Source organism: Wyeomyia smithii, chromosome 3 (genome assembly GCF_029784165.1).
Source record: "Wyeomyia smithii strain HCP4-BCI-WySm-NY-G18 chromosome 3, ASM2978416v1, whole genome shotgun sequence".
NCBI classification, from domain to species: Eukaryota; Metazoa; Arthropoda; class Insecta; order Diptera; family Culicidae; genus Wyeomyia; species Wyeomyia smithii.
In genome coordinates, this window is record NC_073696.1 from 255,395,279 (window position 1) to 255,415,345 (window position 20,067).

Consider the following 20,067-nt stretch of genomic DNA (forward strand, 5'->3'; position numbering starts at 1 on the left):
GTTTTAATTTGTAAAACAACGAAAGGTTATTATCTCAAGTATTACACGACTTATTTGAACATAACTAGTGTCATACAAACGAGTCATCTCTCAAACTTACAAATAACAAACTTCATAAAAATTTGATATACTGTTCAAAAGTTTTGTAAAGAAAAGAAATTCAAAGGCTATTCAACACTTTAGCTGCTTTGATCAATATATATGGCCTCAACATGGTTTAAATGTGGTATCGTACTATTTGAACGTTCTCGGTATCGCTCGTGAATAAAATATTCGAAATTAAGAGTCATTTCTTATACTTCGCTATTTCTGAAGCTCTAACATTACGTCAAATTTCATATTTGATACTTTAATTACAACATCAATATTTTAGAACACAAAGAGTGAATATACCTTTTTGGATTTAAGCATTCATGTAAATCTATTTTTACAAATTATAAGTTTGAATGAGAAAGGCTGAGTCTGACCGCTAGGTGGATCAATTTAGGTTTTTTTAAAAGTCAGTTGGACATTTCTGGAGAAAAGTTTTCCCATATAAAATCGTATGGAAACTTTAAAAATCGGACGCAAAAAATATAGCTTCACCGATCTGAAAATTAACACAGTTGTTGTAGGACTTATAGAGTAAAAAATTATTTTAATTATTATTGATAAAATTTGGTACATAATTCGGATAACCCCCTTCCCCCCATCCCCCCTAAATAGTGATCAATGATTGTGTATTTGATGAATCATGAAAAATATAGGTATTCTCAGAAAAATATTGGTAAAACAAGAAAATAATTACGGAATCAATTAAAACGTTATATTTTTCTGTAACTAAAAATATTCAAAGATTACTTTCTAATAATACGATGTGCTAGAAATGGAAGGGTCGGTACAAGTTTCTGACGTAAAACTAAGAATCACACGACGCTTTTCTTTGTAGATCAGAGATTTGCTGATGTAATTGTTGACATTGGATATACTGTTGTTCAATTCTCATAACGTTTAAAATGAATCAATAGAAGACAAAATATTTCACACACTTGATTTTTAGCGCAGCAGACCCTAGGTTACCACCTATAGAGCACTCTCCCCTAAGCGATTCATGAAAACGATTTATTTTTGTCGGTTTTTAAGCCCCGCAGTGTATTGCGGCCGATAAGAGAGAGGGAGAGAGCACCTTGCAGTGCGGGCCGGCCGGCAATGCGCCACTGATTGGGAGATGAGTTTGATTAACACACAAAAGTGCGGAAGTAAAAAGCGAACCTAATGGGAAAACAATAATAGCGATAAACGTTCCGATTTTTTAGGAGTAAATTGCGGTGAAATTCGTACACCTGTGAAGTAAGAAATAGCATAGCTTTATGTTGAATCGCGAATTTATTGCAAGACAAAGTATTTCCTGTTTTTCGTTTTCATAACACTAATTGACCCTTTTCATTTCAGGTACAGTTCTCCGTCCAACTATTCCCAGGGTGGAATATCGCTGGGTGAGTCGCGTTCCGCGCGGGAGCAATTCTTCGCCGAGAGGTCCGATGAGATTACGACGGAATTGCCGGGTGAATTGTTGGAAACCACCAGCACACAGGAGCCACTTGCCTCGGATGAAAGTGTAACCGAGCTGGTTAAGTTGGAAACTAACGAAATCGGCTTTCCGGATGTGTTGATCGGCACGAATCATACGCTGGAAAGTAATAGAACCGTACGGCTGAATCGCTCGGAGGTTGAAAGCACTGACTACGAGTTGGTGTCCAATGAGGTGCGCAATCAAACGACACTACCGAAGGGGAAGAAAGGTAAGTTTTTGGACCAGTTTGGTGCTACTGAAGACAATGACATCAACGGTGCCGCATGGGCTCTCGCTGGGATGCGAATTGTCGAGCGAACTTCCAATAAGGGTGGTCAAGCAGCGGCGGAAAGTGTGGAAGTGGTTCGGGATGATGGCGAGAATGCGGTCGCTAATAACACCCTCAAGCAGCTGATAGATTGGGCCGTGATAATGCAAGATGCCGATTTTGCAAATAGTTCTTTTGTGAGGCCAACCAGCGGAGAAGTCGATTTGAAGAATGAACTCAAGGATCGGCGAAGGAATGGAAGCAAAACTCCGACGGTTGGTGATGCGTTGAGTGAGGAGAACAGACTTACGTCGTTGGTTACGGAAATGATGCCGGCTGGTAATGTTGGTACTACGGTAGCTCCGGCTACTTCGGCTGCCGAGGATGATGGATTGGAGGACTTTAAATTTGAGGAACGAGCGAAGCTGTCCGTTGAAAGCACAAAGCGTCCTGATCTAACGAATTTTATACAGGAAACAACCACTGCCGCGAACGCTCGGGTGACACAAGTCGTAACTACTACGATGAGATCAACACGAGACTATGAAGTTAGTGAAGACGTAGATGAAAACGTGAAGTTCGCTCTACCCACCCGGACCACAACTAGCAGATTTGAGTCCAGTACCGTCTTCGAAGATATGCCAATAACTACGTACTCTCCACTATCTCCAATACTGAGAAAAACGGAAGCTGCCACAGAGTCCTGGCTGCCAACGACATTTGAGTCAATGCGAACACGCCGACCGTTGACAACGACTACCACACAAGCACCAACTACGGTTCGAACAGCCGCCGAAACGTTACCTCCAGTAACGACTACCACTGCGACTTCTGCGTCGACTGACATTCCCCTTCTCAATGAGCTTTTTCACAAAGAAAACGAGCGGGAGAATTCATCACCGGAAGTGGACACCGCAGCTATCAAGCAATTCAATAGCGACCTTTCTGTGACTACATCAACCGCTACTTCACCGACTCAATTCACTCAAAGAATTACCGAACCCATTGTACCACAGGAGTCTACCGTCCAACCAACAGCAGTAGAATTCCGTCCAGCAGTAGATGGTACCACTGATGGAGTGGATCTCACTAACAAACCAACGATAACGGCCGAGGTGCATACCAATCCCAACCAGCCTGTCCTTATCGATGAAAAGAACGTCTACAACACGGACCCCGAAACCACCGATAGTCCTGTTCCCGAGCCTGAACCATCATCTTTACCGGAATCGGAACCAACTTCGGAACCGAGCACAACAACGGCCCGCTCGAACGTTCGTACGTCAGTCACTACCGAGCTGTCTGAGGAAGAATCGGTTACAGAGGAAGACTACGTCGATCTTAGCGGCAAGAATGCATCTGCGGGATCCTCTTCCAAGTCGCCACTCGATGCGGAACCATCCGATCCTCCTCAAGCTACTGAAGAAGAGGAAGGTGGCAGCGGAGTCGTGATTGCGGTCGTTGCTAGCCTACTGAGTGTGGCTCTGTTGCTACTCTTGGTTGCGGCGTATGTGAGTATATCATACGGAAGTGAAACAGAAACCCAAAGCTGTTCGCGTGAGAGAGAATCCCCACCCATTCCCTTCTATTTCTCTTTCTTTTGGTTGTTTAAAATCTTTCTGTTCTTGTTTTGATAGTAACCTATTTCCAGTAAAACTAATGACGTGTGTTGTTTGAGCGTAGAAATGCACCAATCCATGCTCTTGCACTTTAAATTCCCCACCAACCTGTATGAACGCGTGCACATAGTGTAAATAGCCGGTTTTGCCGCCCCGCCCGAAAGGGACAGAACAGGACAACCCTTCGTTGATTAGATGTACTATCCACAATTGCAGGTACTGCTGCGCAAGCGGCAGGCGCAGGTTTCCTATGGACAGCGTTGCCGTCCGGTAGGGCTGGACGCCTACAGCCTGGACAATGTGTCGGTATACAACAGCGTACGACGGAAGGGCAATACGCTGCGAATGTCCAAGCGGTCATACGGTAATTCTGCCTTCGAGGATCCGGGACTGAAAACAAATCCCCTCACGGTTGCCGAACTGGCTAACATCATTCAGAACAAGACCGCGATGTACGATGAGTTCAAGGAAATTCCGAACGTGACGGCCCGTGCTGATGAAGTGCCGGAAGGGTGTGAAGATAAAAACCGGTATGCGTTGGCTGTTTGCGTTTGGGGATTTGGACCCATTTAAACCATTTTATTGTTTGTGTTTAGATACGCTAATGTGGTGCCGCTACCGGAAACTAGAGTGCACCTGAAGCGCATCAACGAAGACGAGAAAACGGAGTACATCAATGCCAACTTTGTTAAGGTATGTTTGAACACTTCATGGCTCATGAAGATTGTTTTTTTTTTTTGTATGTATTTGATTTTTAGGGTCCAAAGGACAACGGTAATTACTACATCGCCTGTCAGGCACCGATGGAGAACACTATCAACGACTTCTGGCGTATGATGTGGGAACAGAACTCCAAGGTTATCATCATGGCCACCGATTTGAGTGAGAACGGAGTGGAAAAATGCGCCGAATATCTTCCTCCATCGGTCGTGTTGGACAATAACCGCACTTTCGGAGACTTCCAGGTAATCTCAAAGCGTTAACTGAATTTAAATTCAAGATTAGACATAAAGTTTCTTGTCTTTCCATCCGCAGCTAACACTGAAGAACCGTGAGAACAAGGAAAAGTACACCATTTCGACCGTACATCTGCGCAACACACAGACCGGTACGTGGCGGGAGATCATGCACTTCTGGTACCAGTGGCCGGACACTGGCGTGCCCATCGATGAGTCCTCGATCATCGCAATGCTGCTGGAGGCCCGTAGTTACTCCCGGTTGGCACCAGCCGAGATGGCGGATGTCGTGACCGGCATAATTGGTAGCATCGCCGAGGAGGATGGCACCGAGAGTGACCATCTGCCGGCCACTCCCAAAGCCAACGGCAGTGCCACGGATTCTAGTGTAGCTGTAGTAGTAGGTAGCAATAGTGTAGATAGTTCGGTCAACAACAATAACAACAACAACAAAACGGTGACAGCGGACAGTGCGGCACCCAACAGTCTTGTGTCCAACGGGGGAACGATGGACAAGCACAAGTCACTGCAGAGAACTCAAGGGTAAGCATAGATTCAAATTGAGCAGATGGAAATTTAGACTAAGAATTTGTTTGTGTTCGTTTAGACCTATAACGGTACACTGCTCGCCGGGAACTGGCCGAACAGGAACGATCATCGCATGCGATGTAGCGCTGCGGGCGGTTGAGATTCCTCCGCGAACCGTGGACATTCCGCACATTGTGTACTACGTACGAAGGGGACGCGCTAGCGCCGTTAGGACGCGTGAACAGTACGAGCTAATATACAGGGTAAGTATCGAATTGAGTATTTGAAATCTCTCTCCTGAGAGTTATTGATCTTTGGTGAACTTTCTCACAAGTGTGGATATTACGCACAGCAACTACACCACAGAGCTTACTGCGGTGTATTTTAAAAGTAAAAGCGGAAGAGCGAAAGAGATTGGATTGTGGTAAAAAGAGATTGTTTAGATTGCGTTGCTGATACTTGTTGATACCGGTCAAGTTTATTTGGGATTTAAAATATTTAGGAAAAATGGCAGGAAAACGACCGCGGGATACGCCTGTGAACGATTATTTCTATAAAAAAAAAACTGTGAAAAATTGCGCAGGAAATGAAGTTGCTGCGACATTATGTATATTATGCGGTGAGACTGGCAAACCGTTCAAATGTGGCACTACATTTAATTTGTCACGGCATTTGGTAGCAAAACACGCCAAAGAAGCAGCTGAAATCGGGCTTCCTGTGAGGGGAAAAAAGCCGCTTGAGGGCGATATTCCGGGTAAACCAAACCGTGTTTTGGTTTACATTGACCGAAACACGTATATAACTTCGCTCGTGAGATGGATAACCGAATGCAGCATCCCGATGAAGTTTTTCTTAAAACAGTGTGCAAGTGCCGTACTTTCCTCACTTGAACAAGCGCTGAATTTAAACCACGTTAGTCGGCAAAATATTATGAAATATGTGGGTGCTGTGGAGACAAGAATGGTTACTTTTATTACTGATCAAATGAAGGGAAAACTTATTTGTCTAAAAGCGGATTTGGCGTTGGATAGATAAAAAGTTGAACAATTTTGTAATACGCTAGTTATCATTATATTTCCATTGCAAAGCGGTAAAAAGTGTCAAGAACAAAATTACGCGAGCAATGAATCAATCACATGCGAGCATTCCTAGCACAGACGACATGAATAGACACCAACCATTCCCTATGACGTTCTCTGTATCATTATCAAAAAAAAATTGACACAGTCTTCTCGTTCCAATGGGTCAATTTATGTTTGCTTTCATGAACCTAGACTAATTTGATGTCTTGAAGGTAAAGGTTTTCTGAAAAGTTTGAAACAATCCATTTTCTTGAACAATTTCTAAACCTGCTGTTAGAGCGTAATAAAAACTGATGTCTTGAAAGAAAACATGCTGGTAAAAGCAGCTGTACCGTAGAGTATATGTGGAGCAGAGGGCCTCGAGTTTTATGTAATAGTGTTCATATGCCACCGTTTATGGCAGAACACACAATAAAAATTCTGAATAAATATTAGTAAATAACTAATTCATCGCAAAACATCCCCCCTTTTAGAAAAAAAAACCGCTAGTTTCTCGCTTTCCATCATTGCAGCGGGAAACGACTTCTATTCATGTGCAATCAAAACTGCAATGCTGCTACTGATGGTGATTGAAAGTTTATCTCATGAATATGATTACCATAAAAACCATAAATTACGCAACAAGAATTACCCATTTATGCAACTGTTATAAATTATTTTTTTTTTATTTTTTATCTACGGCATTCACTAAATAATCGAGACCGATATAATATCGAACGAGTAAGTTCCTAAAAACATTTTATAAAAGAGTAAGAGCCTGCGAGTGCTTGATAATTTTTTGTCCATTGTCCATTGTCCATATTGTTAGATTTTTTGTTTTCATTTTTAACTTTATAAATAAAATAATATACTTATATTAACTGTCTCCGTAATACAGTGAATGTAATTGTTGGCAAATTAAAACAAACTTGTGAAGCAAAAAACAAAAATGAATTCTTTTAAACTTCAACTTCGTTATAATCGTTAAATGTTGTTTGCACAAAAAAACACTACAGGCACAACACCAAGTGTAAATGAAGTTATTTCGAGTGTAATTAAATATATTTCTGAAAAAATGAAGGGGAGGCTGAGAATTAAAATACGTAAATCACTGAACAAACGAATCTACTGTGTCTATAATTACACTGTTTAGTCCCACGTCACCATTTCATACAATCCTAGGGCTGTATACCTTGTAGTATTTTACCATCTAACGATGTGCTAACGTTAGTGAACCTGTGTGTCAGCGAATCGCCAAGGCACTCACCGTTAAGGCAACTGTCAACATAAAAACGGATAACGGCAATGCAAAATTACACAGTTCGCCTAGGGAACCTGTATATTAGAGAAATGACAAGACACTCACCGTTAAGGCAACTGTCAACATCAAAACGGATAACGGCAATGCAAAATTATACAGCTCGCCCGTTTTGATGTTGACAGTTGCCTTAACGGTGAGTGCCTTGTCATTTCTCTAATATATAGGTTCACTAAGTCCGCCCGTTTTGATGTTGACAGTTGCCTTAACGGTGAGTGTCTCGGCGTCTCTCTGGTGTATAGGCTGACTAAGTTTCACTAGCTGCGTGAGTCGCAATGTGTGTTACTCAATTCGCTCTGACGTAGTTGTAAGCAACGTTGATCGTCTAGTACCGTAAGCTAGTGTGAAATTGTGCCATTCAAGCACATTTCTTGTCTGCCATTCCATGAGAATCACAAAACTAATCTTTTTTCAAGAGGTTTTCTCGAACACTTAACCAAGAAAGACTAGTCTTCCGAATCCCGTGGAATGGCGGATGAAGTCACAAGCTGGATTACACAATACGACTTACGGTACCTCATATGCCTGATATTGGTCGAAGCACTATTCGTCCTCCTTGATGGCAATGCTGATAGGTATCATGCCAGACAGGACACAAATAACGTCGTATGGTACCTTCCAGTTTATCTCGATCTCCTTTAACAGACCTGGAATGTCGATGTCAAGTTAGTTGGTGAGTGGATGCTCCTGCTTCAGTCCATTCAACGTCACGAAAAGGAATGATAAATCAACCGCAGTTTGTATACATGATCTTGATCCACCTAACGTCATTCAAATCAGGTTAATTAGTTTCAACGAAAAACCGCTGGTACAATTTACTTCGCTTTGCTAAGACGTTAAGCCACCTAGAACGTTGGGCCTCTCTGTTTCTGGTGCCGGTGGGGTTCTTGAAGAGAACCGATTTTACCGCATTCTCGCGACATGTCCGGCTCATTGCAGCCTTCCGACCTCCGTCACGTGCACTATGAGAATCTCTCCAAGTAGTGTCTGCAGCAGCGCTGCAAGCCTTCACTGTCATGAAAGGATTTTCAGTTGAAATTGAAATCTTTGAATTTCAATTTTCAACGAAAAGCGGGGGCCTAGTGTGGTTGGTAACGTCTCCGCCAACAACGCTCGACGCCTGGGTTCGAATCCCACCGCCGACATAGGTGTCGATGGTTGTGAGGTGGCGTGATCCACTCACAACCAACCCAACTGGTCTAGATTCAATCCTAGCCGACACCGGAAGATTTTCTGAGGCGAAAAATCTCTAGGATCACGCCTTCCATCGCATGAGGAAGTAAAGCCGTTGGCGCCGGTCCGTTAATAAACGGGTCGTGGATAGGGTCCTGGGTGTGGAGTCGTCTCCCTGGGCGTCGGTGATTGGCCACAACAGTGGCGGAACTAGACCGACGGAAAATAAACGAGAATAAAAAAAAAAAATTTTTCAACGCACGAGCTGAGAATGAAAGAGACTTTCAGCTCCAATCAGTTGACAGTGATAGTAGCATTTCTGTGATTTTGCACACGCTGTGTTGCTTTAGCGATGTTTATGCAGTTTAGAATGTGGATACTTATAAAATTCATCGACTTCATACAATGAATTGGCTCACATCAAATAATTTCGATATTAAATCAGACATCTCGTTTCTTTTAATGACCGGACTTTTATTGAAAATTGACATTGGTGACGCTGAAGATTGTTTCAACTTGAGACAGTGTAAATGGAGCTTTTGTCATTTTCGTCTGCAGTGTCGAAAATTCGCAGCACTGGACTCTGCAGCTCTTGATTGGTATGCTAGCACCAATCTCCGCTTCCGGTTTGTACTCCACCAAATATTGTCCGCAACACTTTGTGTTCAAATACGACCTGTGCGTGTATGTCCTCCGTGAACAGTGTCACGGTTTCAAGTCCTTAGAAAACTACTGGTCTAATTAGGGTTTTGTTTCTCGTCAGTTTTGTGCGGCCCATATGCTCTTTGATCGAAGTAGGCGCGATTTCCAACCTAAATACATTGTTGAATCTCCTTACTTGTGCTATTGTAGGCGGTTACCAGAGATCCCAAGTATACAAACCCATCTGCCACTTGAACAACGTGCTGTGTCCCCGATAAGCACACGTGATATTTTACTCAGTTAAAGATAGCTTTGAAAAGTTGTATCAGTTTATCCGGAAACTCGTAGTCGTGCATAATCAGCCATAGCTGGTTTCGATCGACTGTACCACACGCTGTCTTGAGGTTCACGAAGACGCGATGTGTGAACATGTTGATCTCCCGGCGTCTATGAAGAGTCTGCTGACTGGGACTGGACACTGCTATTGTTTGTAGGCATTCCAAGGTTACCTTCGTTTTGATATTTTTCTTGGTTTCTTCGTACTCCTGCTGGCGCTTCTTTCTCCTCAATCGTCGATATTTGACCGCGTTTTCTCTTGTGACGATGCTTAGATTACTTCTCCAAGCTCTTTTTTCCTCTCCATCGCTTACTGGCATTCCCCCTCAAACCAGTCACCAGCCAGCTCGGAGTTACCCCACCTAGTGCCGCGGATGCGGCTTCTCCGATGCACAGTGGGGCGACTCCATACAAATGCTGACCACGCAAAAAAATGTCTCTAAATCGAGGAAAACACATGGTTTTTATGTAATTTTGGGACGCTGAGTCCGAATTTGATATTATTTTTGCATGAAAATGCATATTTTTGATGCCAGTGGAATTTCAATGTTGTTTATATATATTATATGAGGAAAATTTAACGTCGGTTCCAATGTTTTGCAAAATAAAATGCATGATGCTTGAAAAACTTTCATATACAATAAAAAAAACATAAAAATATCATTCAGTTATAAAGAAAATAAAAAAATATATCAATTGAAAAACATGCTTTGTGTTGAAAATCACTTATGTCTTTTTTTTTTAAGTGACTTTATTGCATTGTTTTTTTCATCGCATTCATCTTTTTATTCACTTCTACCTTCATCTTCATATTTGTGTTTATTTTCAATACAGTTTTAATACATTCAAGAAAAGTTTCCAAAATGCAGTTTCTAAAGTCGAAATAATAATTCACTATTTGCATTGTAGAAATTAGCAGGCGATTTATTATGTCTTGGTTTGAGTTTTTCTACGATTATTTTTACATGTGACTGGTATGATACAAACTTAAAACATGGTTTTGGTACTCAGTGGTGGTGAACCAAAACATAAACAATGATAAGGTTTTGATACTGCGTTAAAAACGGAATATAGATGAGTTCAACTTGTAAATATGAAAATAGTGTGATCAATTATACTAAAACATGTTTGAAAACCTTGTTATTATCAAACTAATGCGAGCCATTTGTTATTCTGTTGACGGTTTGCAGTGTACAATTTAAATTTACATTTATAAAATCCGATATGTGCCAAACACTCGTTGTTTTTCTTCGAAAAAAGGGTATTCTGCGCAACTCTGCGCAGGATCGGACTAGATGCATTTGAAAGCATTTTTTCCAAGCTACCTTTTAAAACTAGTGCCAATAGTGCCAAACCCTGCCGTCCAAACTTTAAACGCTGTTTTATGCAAAAAATATGTAATTTTTTGATTTCGCCTAATTTTTTTGAGTATTACAATAAGATTATGCATTATCAAATGATGAGGATTTATTCTCCACTATTTTATAGACAACTTTTCCTTAGACGTCATCAAGATTCAAGTTACCCTTGAGGCTCCAGCAAATTTCGCAACATTGCATTTTTTTTCAAGAAAAACGCCTAAAAACGCTGACTCAGTACACTTTGAAAAATCATAGAAAATTCAAAATTTGTTGTATTACTCTAAAAATTTGGATTCTGAAACTTCAATAGTATACAACTATAGGAAAAATATAATTAAAACGAAATTCGCATTTTCAATTTTGGGTCGATGGCCAGCGATTCCCCACTGTGCGATGGCCGAACGTAGCTTGTCCCATCCATCGTCTAGAGTCGAAGCACATAGTTCCTCCGTGAGAGGTAATGGCACGTAATTCTCGGCAGCCTGCGTGTTGTGCAACTGCCGGTTGTTTGACCTAGGGAACGGTTTTGACTTGCGTGAAATACAGTGGATAATTTTGGACGTTTCTTCCAACTACGCGTAAAACGATTCTTTCTCGTCGTCAGGTCTACCTTCGTGCGGGCAGTGCACGTTGATGATGCCGTAGGTCGTAGAAACGACCTTCGATCCTCAACAAGCACATTCTCTCGTTGACCACCCTTCAGTTGATCATGCGATCCTGCATTCTGTCCAGCAAACGAAAACCCGTTGCTCGATGGTTGCTCTAGTAGAACTGGGCCTTGTCGCCACAGACTCTCCACATTTTCTCACCTTTGCAACAGATCGCCTGCAGAGCCACGGTGTCGAACTTGCGAGGTTCTAGCTGCTCGAGCGGAATCCTGTCTCCGATAACAAAATTTGTCGAGTTGCAGCTTCAGGTACCATGTTTCCATTCGTTATATGTTTTTGATTGTTCGTAGTGTAATTGTTTAGGTGGGTTGCCTCACTAGGGCCACACTACCGGGTTTCGTGATAGCGTTGGTTATAGCGCTCCGGGGTAGACGCTGTTGTGAGCCACCCCTAACTTAGGGAACAGGCGCTTAAAAAATGTTGGGCTGTCCTCTGAGGATATCAGTTCGTATTCATTATTAGTTAATCGTTTCCGTGGTCTTTGTTGAAAGATCCTTCCTGATCCTCCATGTTCATTCTGCATGCCAATTTCAATCGTTTAAGAGTTTCGCCAATAGCGTCACAATTCCCTGTTCCATCCGACGCATAGTGCGTTGAATGTAGGGTAAGACGGGACAAAAATCAAAACTACACGATTTTGTCGATAAAACATGTTGATATAACAAGGAAAGTATTTCATTACCTTCAGAGCTACTAAATGCATAAAGGTCTTATGTGATTCACTGAATCACAAAATTGTCCCAAACGCCAACGCACTCATCCTATACCGGAACCCGTAATCTCTTTGTAAAAGTTGTACATTGTAAGTTACAATGTACAACTTTTACAAAGAGATTAACGGTTTCTGGTATAGGAAGAATTTGTAACGAAAACTGCGGTTCCTATGTTTTCCTCACTTTTACATAAGTGCAAAAGTGACTTAAGCGCAATTATAACAAACAGAAATTTTTTTTTTGGTATTCCTTTTATGTATTCTTTCATGTATTATTTTTATTATTTTTTTTATATATTTAATTACCAGAGTCAAACAATTTTAAAGTTCTTCATGATGCATATTATATTATCAGGGCATTTTCAGCGGTGGTCCAAATCGTTGTTTTGTTCTATTTTTTTGGAACAAACTCAAATTCAATGCTGCACCGGTGGTGTAAATTTTGTTTTATACCAAATCTAAATTGAAAAAAATTAAAACTGGTATACGTTTTGATCTATTTTTGTCACTTTTTGGAACAAGAAATAGATCGTTCTAAAACCCTTTGTACGCTACCAATAGGTGGGTAAAATGTCATATTTTAATTGAATACCTCATTTTAAGCTATTTACATATAAGCATTTTGCCTGAGTTGGGGATAAATGAAATAAAGATTTTTCATGATTATTCAAAATTAATTTTTGTGGTTTTTCTGAAGAAGAAAATGAACATGCTTGTCGTTCTTGACTTTAAGGAAATTGACTAGCAAAAGGGAGAATTCTGGAAGACCATAACCGTAGGTTCAACTACTTGGTTTGCAACCATCAGCCACCGGGAAGCCAATATGTTGGCTATTCGTTAATCGCCCTGGGACTAGAGGAGGCCTCAAGAGGCAAGAAAAATGTTCTTCAAAGACACTGAACTGAAAACGTTTAAAATGCAGGAGTGGCATTGTGCAGCTCGAATCGAACGATTTTGCTATTTTCGAGCATGTCACATACTGCCAGTTTTGCTCTTAGCTCGAGAGGAGCTGTCAATGTCATTTGTTCTTTAGCTCATCTAACCCGCAAAGTCCAAAAAAAAAAACGGAAAACGAAACATAACGCCCACCAGCGATAATTTAGTTTTGTTCGAGTTACTCGAAACGAAATGCGCAACCCCAGGCTTGTTTCAATATCCTCAACACCGAACCCAAGTTTAAAGAACTGCAAGATTCTGAAAGATTGATGACATGAAAACGGACGATGAACATCTACGTGATCAAACGTTTTTCGCTATCTTCCGAAGCCCTTTTTGTAGCAGAGATTTTTAGATCATACCAATACCAATCCATCCTGAAAAATGTCACTGACGCTCGGGTCAAACCTAGGGGTTAGACACTATTGATATATTGCGAAATATTCCCAATATTCAATATTAAAAAGTATTTACCGTTCCATTTTCGGGCACCCCTCTATCTATATCATAGCCCATTGCCGTTACATCAAGCGTTACATTATCGTTGAAGGATTTCAATTGACAGATAAACAATAAATATCAATTATATCAACCAATATCGTGTAATATTAGCGAAATATTTTTCATGAAAATAAAGGTGTCTAGCCCCTAGGGTCAAACCGTCAAATCCATAAAGTCTTGTGGATTTAAAGTGTCTTGCCAATATAATCGTTAAATGTGCGTGAAACTTATCGAATTCCCGTTTGTTAAATATTAAATGCTTTTTATTCGAACAAGTCTCATAAACTGATAGCATGGGGTAATAAATTGTTGACAGTGTGACAGATGTCAGCGGTTTAAAACAACAAGATATACAACACCGGTGCGGAGAACGAAAAGTTGGTCTATATTAGCTGGTTCTATTCAGATTTCACTGGTGTAAATCTAGTATAAAGTTGTTTCAAAAATAGACCACCGCTGAAGATGCCCTCAAGTCAAGTTCTAATCATCTTCAGACGAATTGGGATAGTTGTTCGAAACGGTAGCAGCAAACACTAGTTCTTCTGGGGAGTTATTTTCAACGAGCTCTGCAACTCGCCATTTTTTAGTTCTGGTTGAGCAGCTTTCAAAAAGTTTCTGAGGACGCCCACGAGAAGAAATGTGGTTGTATTCATAATTATTATTCTCACCGAATCGAGGAAGAGCAAGCGGTGACTCCAACCTAATTTCATGCTTTTTTATGAGATATTTTTTTAATCTATTGCATTTATCCCACTTCGAGTTGAATTCCGATCGATATGCAAACTCTTTCACTTTTTTTTCTCTGTTAAAGTTCTTATCTTACAACGCATTGATGACTTTTGGGGTGATGTATGGAGAATCTAATAAAAAGCATAATCTAACGAAAATATGTTTTTTGGAACAACCCTTTAATTTTTTAAATTACATTTTACTTTTTCAAATAGCATACTTTTTTTAAAATTTGTAGACTGAATAGTTTTGAAGGTGAAATAGTTTCAAAAATCAGATATAAATTTTTTGGCCTTTTGTAAAGCGACGTCTAGATTTTTTTTCGCTATTTCTAATATGTAGAGTTGACTAAACTACTAATATCACCAATCTCACAAGGTTTCTCTAAAATCTGAGAGAATGTCTCCAACTCCATCAATGAGTTAGCGTGTAATCCCTCAAATGTTGATCGAATCCAGTATGCAGTTCATAACCTTGTTCTTTTTTCTTTCACCTCCACAGGTTGCTAACGTATACGCCACCAAGCTGACGGGGCCGACGATAGAAACATGAGAACGACTCATTTAAAATCAAGTATTGTGAGTACATTCGAGAGAACGCTTCGCTAGTTACAGGCAGTTACAATAGGAGAGACCGCGGCAAACTTTGCGCGGTGCAGGTGCAATCTATTCTATAGTTTGCAAGCACAGTACCAAAACCAACCAAAATAATTACCGACAGAAGCTTCAGAGAGCGGTAGAGAAAAAAGCAGAAGCAGCTACGGGTGCCTTTTCCCTTCCAAACAGCAAGCAATCGATCCTCAGTCTTTAGGGCAATTCGGAATCCTAGCACCTAGAACTGCTGTGCACTCTATGCTTTCTATACTATTAGTGTGAGAAATTTCGTTCGAACAGGGCGCGAACCAACTGTGGATGTATTTTTAATGGAAAAGTTTTTTTTACTAAAGAAACACACCCATCAAAAATACTTCCCAGCATCCGTCCCGTTCGGACGGAGTTCCACCAAAGCTTCCTCTGCAACAGAATCCCAGCTGTCCCGGACTTTCCCGGGGCCAGCATTCACCAGCTCTTCTAAGCAAATACCAGAATCAAATCGAATGCAAGGGCTCAGCCATCGTCGGTGGTCGCGGTAAAATCTTCTTTAAAGAAAAGTCGAACACAAATGAGAAGACACCCGCACCAGCCGGACTGGCCAATCAATTGAAAAATAAAAACCACACAACACACACGCAGCCCAAGGACTCATAATACTTGATTTTAATCTCTAGTGGGATAGAGACTAAAATTTGGAAACCACAATAAGCGAAACGGAATGTCCAGGAAAAGACAGTAAAAAAAACACGAAACATTTGTAAGAAAAATCTCCTACTACCTATTCTATGCTTTCTGTTCTGTGACCCTTTACCTGTTAGAGGAACTTTATGTACAGAATCGTAAAACCAATAATCTAGACACGACATTCTCCACTATTGTTCCCGCCCAAAGCACCACCTATAATCTATGGTATAGTAAGTAGAAGCTACTATGTGTTACTGGAGACACCCTCGAATAGTCTCCGCTCTTCCTGAGAACCACTCTTCAAACCTTCCACTAGGATTGGTTGTTTTTTTTTTTGTTCTTCATCTAGATTGCTTAAGGTAAGCTTTAGTTAGGATAAACCGAAAGACAACAGTTGCAATATTAGACGTGTATAGAAAAGTTAGTTATAAATCATGGGAACAGTTTCGTTTTTTATCGGTAAAACTGACTCCCGAAAATAGGGTAAACCATCAAAAGCATGACCATGTTCTAAGCGAGCATATGAGGGGCACAATAACGCAACGAACGCAACAGTGAGTTAAAATTTGATACGCAAAAAAAAAGAAACATGTTAATGGGAAGGAAGTGTCATATATGGGTTTGTCTGTGGTGCTAGTGAAATGATGACTATTACAACTATAATTATTGTTATGATTTTTTTTGTTTGTTAATGCTGCGATGTTACATATTATTACCTGCTAATTGCTGTTCGTACGTCTGTATATAAAATTGTGATAATTACTATTTAGAGAGAGAAAGATTTCCTATACCAGGCAGATATTTTTGAATCCACGCGCAATAATTATTTATTCTCAACGCGAAATGCATCTCATTAGGAAAGGAACGAAGAAACACCACTAAATAAACTGTTAGTAAAAAAAACTATATACATTTTCGACGGGATTGAAAATCTTCGCTTTAGGAAGTAGGCGAGTCGAATTAAAACCTTTAAAGATTTCCAGTTTCTCTAGACAAAATGAAACGGCATGAAGGAAAAACAAGATGACAGAGCTTGATAGCAATATTTATTATCATTAAACGCGGATAAAGCAACCTTCACAGCTGACGTCAATCTGAGGCAAGTTAAACTTCAAACACCACACGCCAAGTACAGTAATTCCCATTGGAGCCTTTATTGTATAGTTTAGAATAGGGCTTACGATTTATCTAGAATGAAAAAATAGTTAAAGCAGATTTCCTTTTTGTTGTCAAATGTGGGGAAAACTTTATCACAGCTTCCAAAGCTTAACATCCTCCTATGGGAAATGAATGAATGCGTTGAGTGCGTAAGTTCAACTTTGTTAGAGTCTAAACTAAACCTACTCATAGGAAGCATTAAAGCTAAAAACGAACACAGGTAATCATTCACTAGCAATGTCCACGCCGTCCCAGGTTATCAATCTGTACAGACCAGGAAAAACTGCAGCGGCTGGGCATTGTTCGAAGTAAAAAAAAGTAATCACGGGTTTTCTAATTATTGTAAAACCATGAAAATAAAACTGCAATCAATAAGTTGTTCTATGATGCTGTATGAATGAAATATGTTTTGTAAAACAAAAAACTGTCCGAAATAAATGAGCCCAATGCAGAGAGCTTATCAAAACAGAGCCCTGAGGAGATTTGATTTATACGATGACAAGTGAGTCTGTTATCCTATTACTTGCCCTATTTTCCAAACTTACTTCAATTCCAGCTTCTTTGCAATTTTTTTGTGCCCGAAGGTTCGGTGATTTTGAAGAATTTATCCTCTTTCACACAAAATTTGCTAGGTTTATATTACTTTCATACACTACCTCTTTCGAAATTCGCAATATAGATTACACCAGAAAGTATAGGCACACTTGGATATATTGGTCTAAGAATTTCAATTTTTTCTCTTTCTTCTCTGAACCCCTCGTAACTGGAAATTACTTTTTAATGGACTGTCATCAGGACTGCTAACATGTCATCAGAGGGTAGAAAATACACTTCATTTCTTGCTCCTCAAACAAATTCTTTGAAAAACAAAACTTTGTCACTATATGCTTCATCTTTCTTGTTAGAAAAGAGAAAGAGAGAAGTTTCCAGAATTGTCAGACAACTTTGGCTGTCTTCATGGATGATAACTTTCTGTTTATTATTTAGCTCCTACAGTGGCAACCTCTAGTTTATTGTGCTGCTTCAGCAAGCTTAGCGAATTCGTTCTGCGACTTCCGGTCATCTCGATTTTCAGCCCAGTCAGCGTCATAATAACCGGTGATGGTTCCGGTTTTACCTTTCCTGCTCGAAGGTAGTCGGTAGTTCATCGTTTTGATCAAGCTGGTGATTTCACGTAAGTACTTCTGCTGGTTTAAGAAGTAGTTACCGTGACAGTATTTCCCAATTTTCGTACCTTGGTAAAGGCAAACATCATCCAACTCGCTGATCTTAAACCTTCAAAATTTGTCAAAGTGTTTTTTAAATAGTTTTCGGATCATCGCACGCCATCACCAGGTTGTCAAAGAATACGAGTACGTAACTCCAACTTCTATTCGGCTGCTTTCGGTACGAGCACGGACCGGATAAACATCCTTTTTTTCCTGTTGGGTACATTTTCCTTTGCGACCAGCAATTTGATCTATTATGGCGATAAGCATCCTTGAAATTGCTACTGCTCCGACTCTGCAGCAGTTGATTCTATGCTTTTACCGCCTGTAAAGTCCGTACAAACTACGATGAAGTCGGTAAACCTTGCGCTCGGCTCCTTACTTTACAAATTCGCTTGGCTGCTGCATGAAAATGTCTTCCTCGAGATCTCCATTCAGAACTCTGTTATCTACATTGTACTTCTTCACAGTTATGTTGCAACTGTCATCAATATCCGAGAAGTGGTTCATTGCACTGCCGAAGCGAATCTTTCGTTGTAGTCTAATTCATACGGTTGACTAAACCCTTGGACAACCAAACGAGCTTTGAATCGAACTACTTCTTCGTGTTTTAAATCGGTCAGTTTTTTTTATTAAAAAATAAATCATGTTTCTTTGTCAAGTTCAAGTCGGACAGAATGAAGGGAAAATATTGGCTCAAGCTTTCTTTTTGACGAATGCGAATTGCCGAACCATTCTCTTGACTCCTTCCACCAAGACTTGTATAGCCTTCTTGGTCACTCTGGTCACCGCAGAACGCCAGTTAGCCTTGAACTGTATCTCGTTGACAACTGTCGTTTGTGTCTTCTTGAGGCGATATAGAACGATATCCCAGTATTTTGAAATAGGACGAAACTCTGGTGGGTTAGAAAGGTTCATGTTCAGGCGCCACCTGCACGTTGTTCACGGCATACAAAGACAGCAGAAGTTTTTTAGGCACTCATGATGACAAATTTTCTGGTTGACGGAACCTTTTGCGATGAAAATGTTACTCTACAAGTCACAGGAATCGATGACCCGCCACACGAGATTTTCTTCTACAAACTTCGACTGCTTAATGTGTTTGAAAACCTCTGCCACCTTTCCTCTTCTAGTTGTCGTATAATATTCTATTCAGCAAGCTGTTAAAAGTCTGCCTTGACGTAAGTTTCGTTATCCTGTACCACGCAATCAAACTTCGTCAGCATCTTCACGAACAGCTTTCGCGATATTGCAGTTTTGTGGCCTTCTGATTTCGATTTCCTCCCGATTCTGACATCCTGGCAGTCGACAAACGTTCTTCAAACACTTTTATTACGTTGGTGAAGGTTGATTTGGCCACATTCAAGAATTTTGAAAATTTAGCGTGTGAGTAGCGATGCGCCAGTAAAATTTAGATGCGTTGCTTTCCTTGCGTCGACACTATTTTAACAAAAATACGGTTTTTTGGACCTCAGCGCATATATTATTTTTTAACTCAGTCATTTATCAACCGATTTTCAATATTCAAGCAGTTTTAGAAAGAAGACAAATAAAGCTTTCAAAATATATACAGGTTTTTACTAATATCAATAAAACATGTTGAGTTATTCGAGTTTATATCTAATTTTCTAGACTTTTTCACGCAATTTTTCAATTCAATTTTAAATTTGCCGTCTATTTTTGTAAGAAACATACCACAAATATACTTTAATTTTGAAAGTATATTCAATTCCGAATCAATTGAAAGTAGTTTTGTGAAAATCGGTTGATATTTGACTAAGTTATATATTTTTTTTAAAAACCAGAATTTTTGGCTTCTATCGCACAATTATTTCACGGAGCTACAAATGATGAAAAAATGCAAGAGCTTTTGATGTAACTTAGTGTGGGTTGTAGCTTTAGTCAAATGTTACTTGCGCGTTCAGTTGAAGTTTTTCAAATACCCCAAAAATTATTAGTTATGGTCAAAACCGTGTTTTTACCTTAGCTCACATTTTTATGCTCAATTCGGTTATTTTTCAACCGATTTTTTATATTTTGGCTGTTTTGGGAAGGCGAAAAATA

At 40.1% G+C, this 20,067-nt stretch overlaps 1 protein-coding gene across 2 annotated transcripts in view; it reads left to right on the forward strand.

Moving 5' to 3' along the window:
- LOC129729814 (mucin-5AC) overlaps positions 1 to 17,189 on the forward strand; it is a 111,510-nt gene extending 94,321 nt beyond the window's left edge. The window contains exons 3-9 of one of the 2 annotated variants that reach the window (XM_055688645.1): positions 1,432 to 3,331; positions 3,635 to 3,969; positions 4,036 to 4,132; positions 4,198 to 4,404; positions 4,475 to 4,938; positions 5,003 to 5,186; positions 14,862 to 17,189. In XM_055688645.1, coding sequence (XP_055544620.1) covers positions 1,432 to 3,331; positions 3,635 to 3,969; positions 4,036 to 4,132; positions 4,198 to 4,404; positions 4,475 to 4,938; positions 5,003 to 5,186; positions 14,862 to 14,912 — 3,238 coding nt within the window. In that variant the 3' untranslated portion in view covers positions 14,913 to 17,189. The remainder of the gene's footprint in view (positions 1 to 1,431; positions 3,332 to 3,634; positions 3,970 to 4,035; positions 4,133 to 4,197; positions 4,405 to 4,474; positions 4,939 to 5,002; positions 5,187 to 14,861) is intronic. The other variant, XM_055688646.1, reaches the window with a different exon arrangement.
- Positions 17,190 to 20,067: the final 2,878 nt, after the last annotated feature.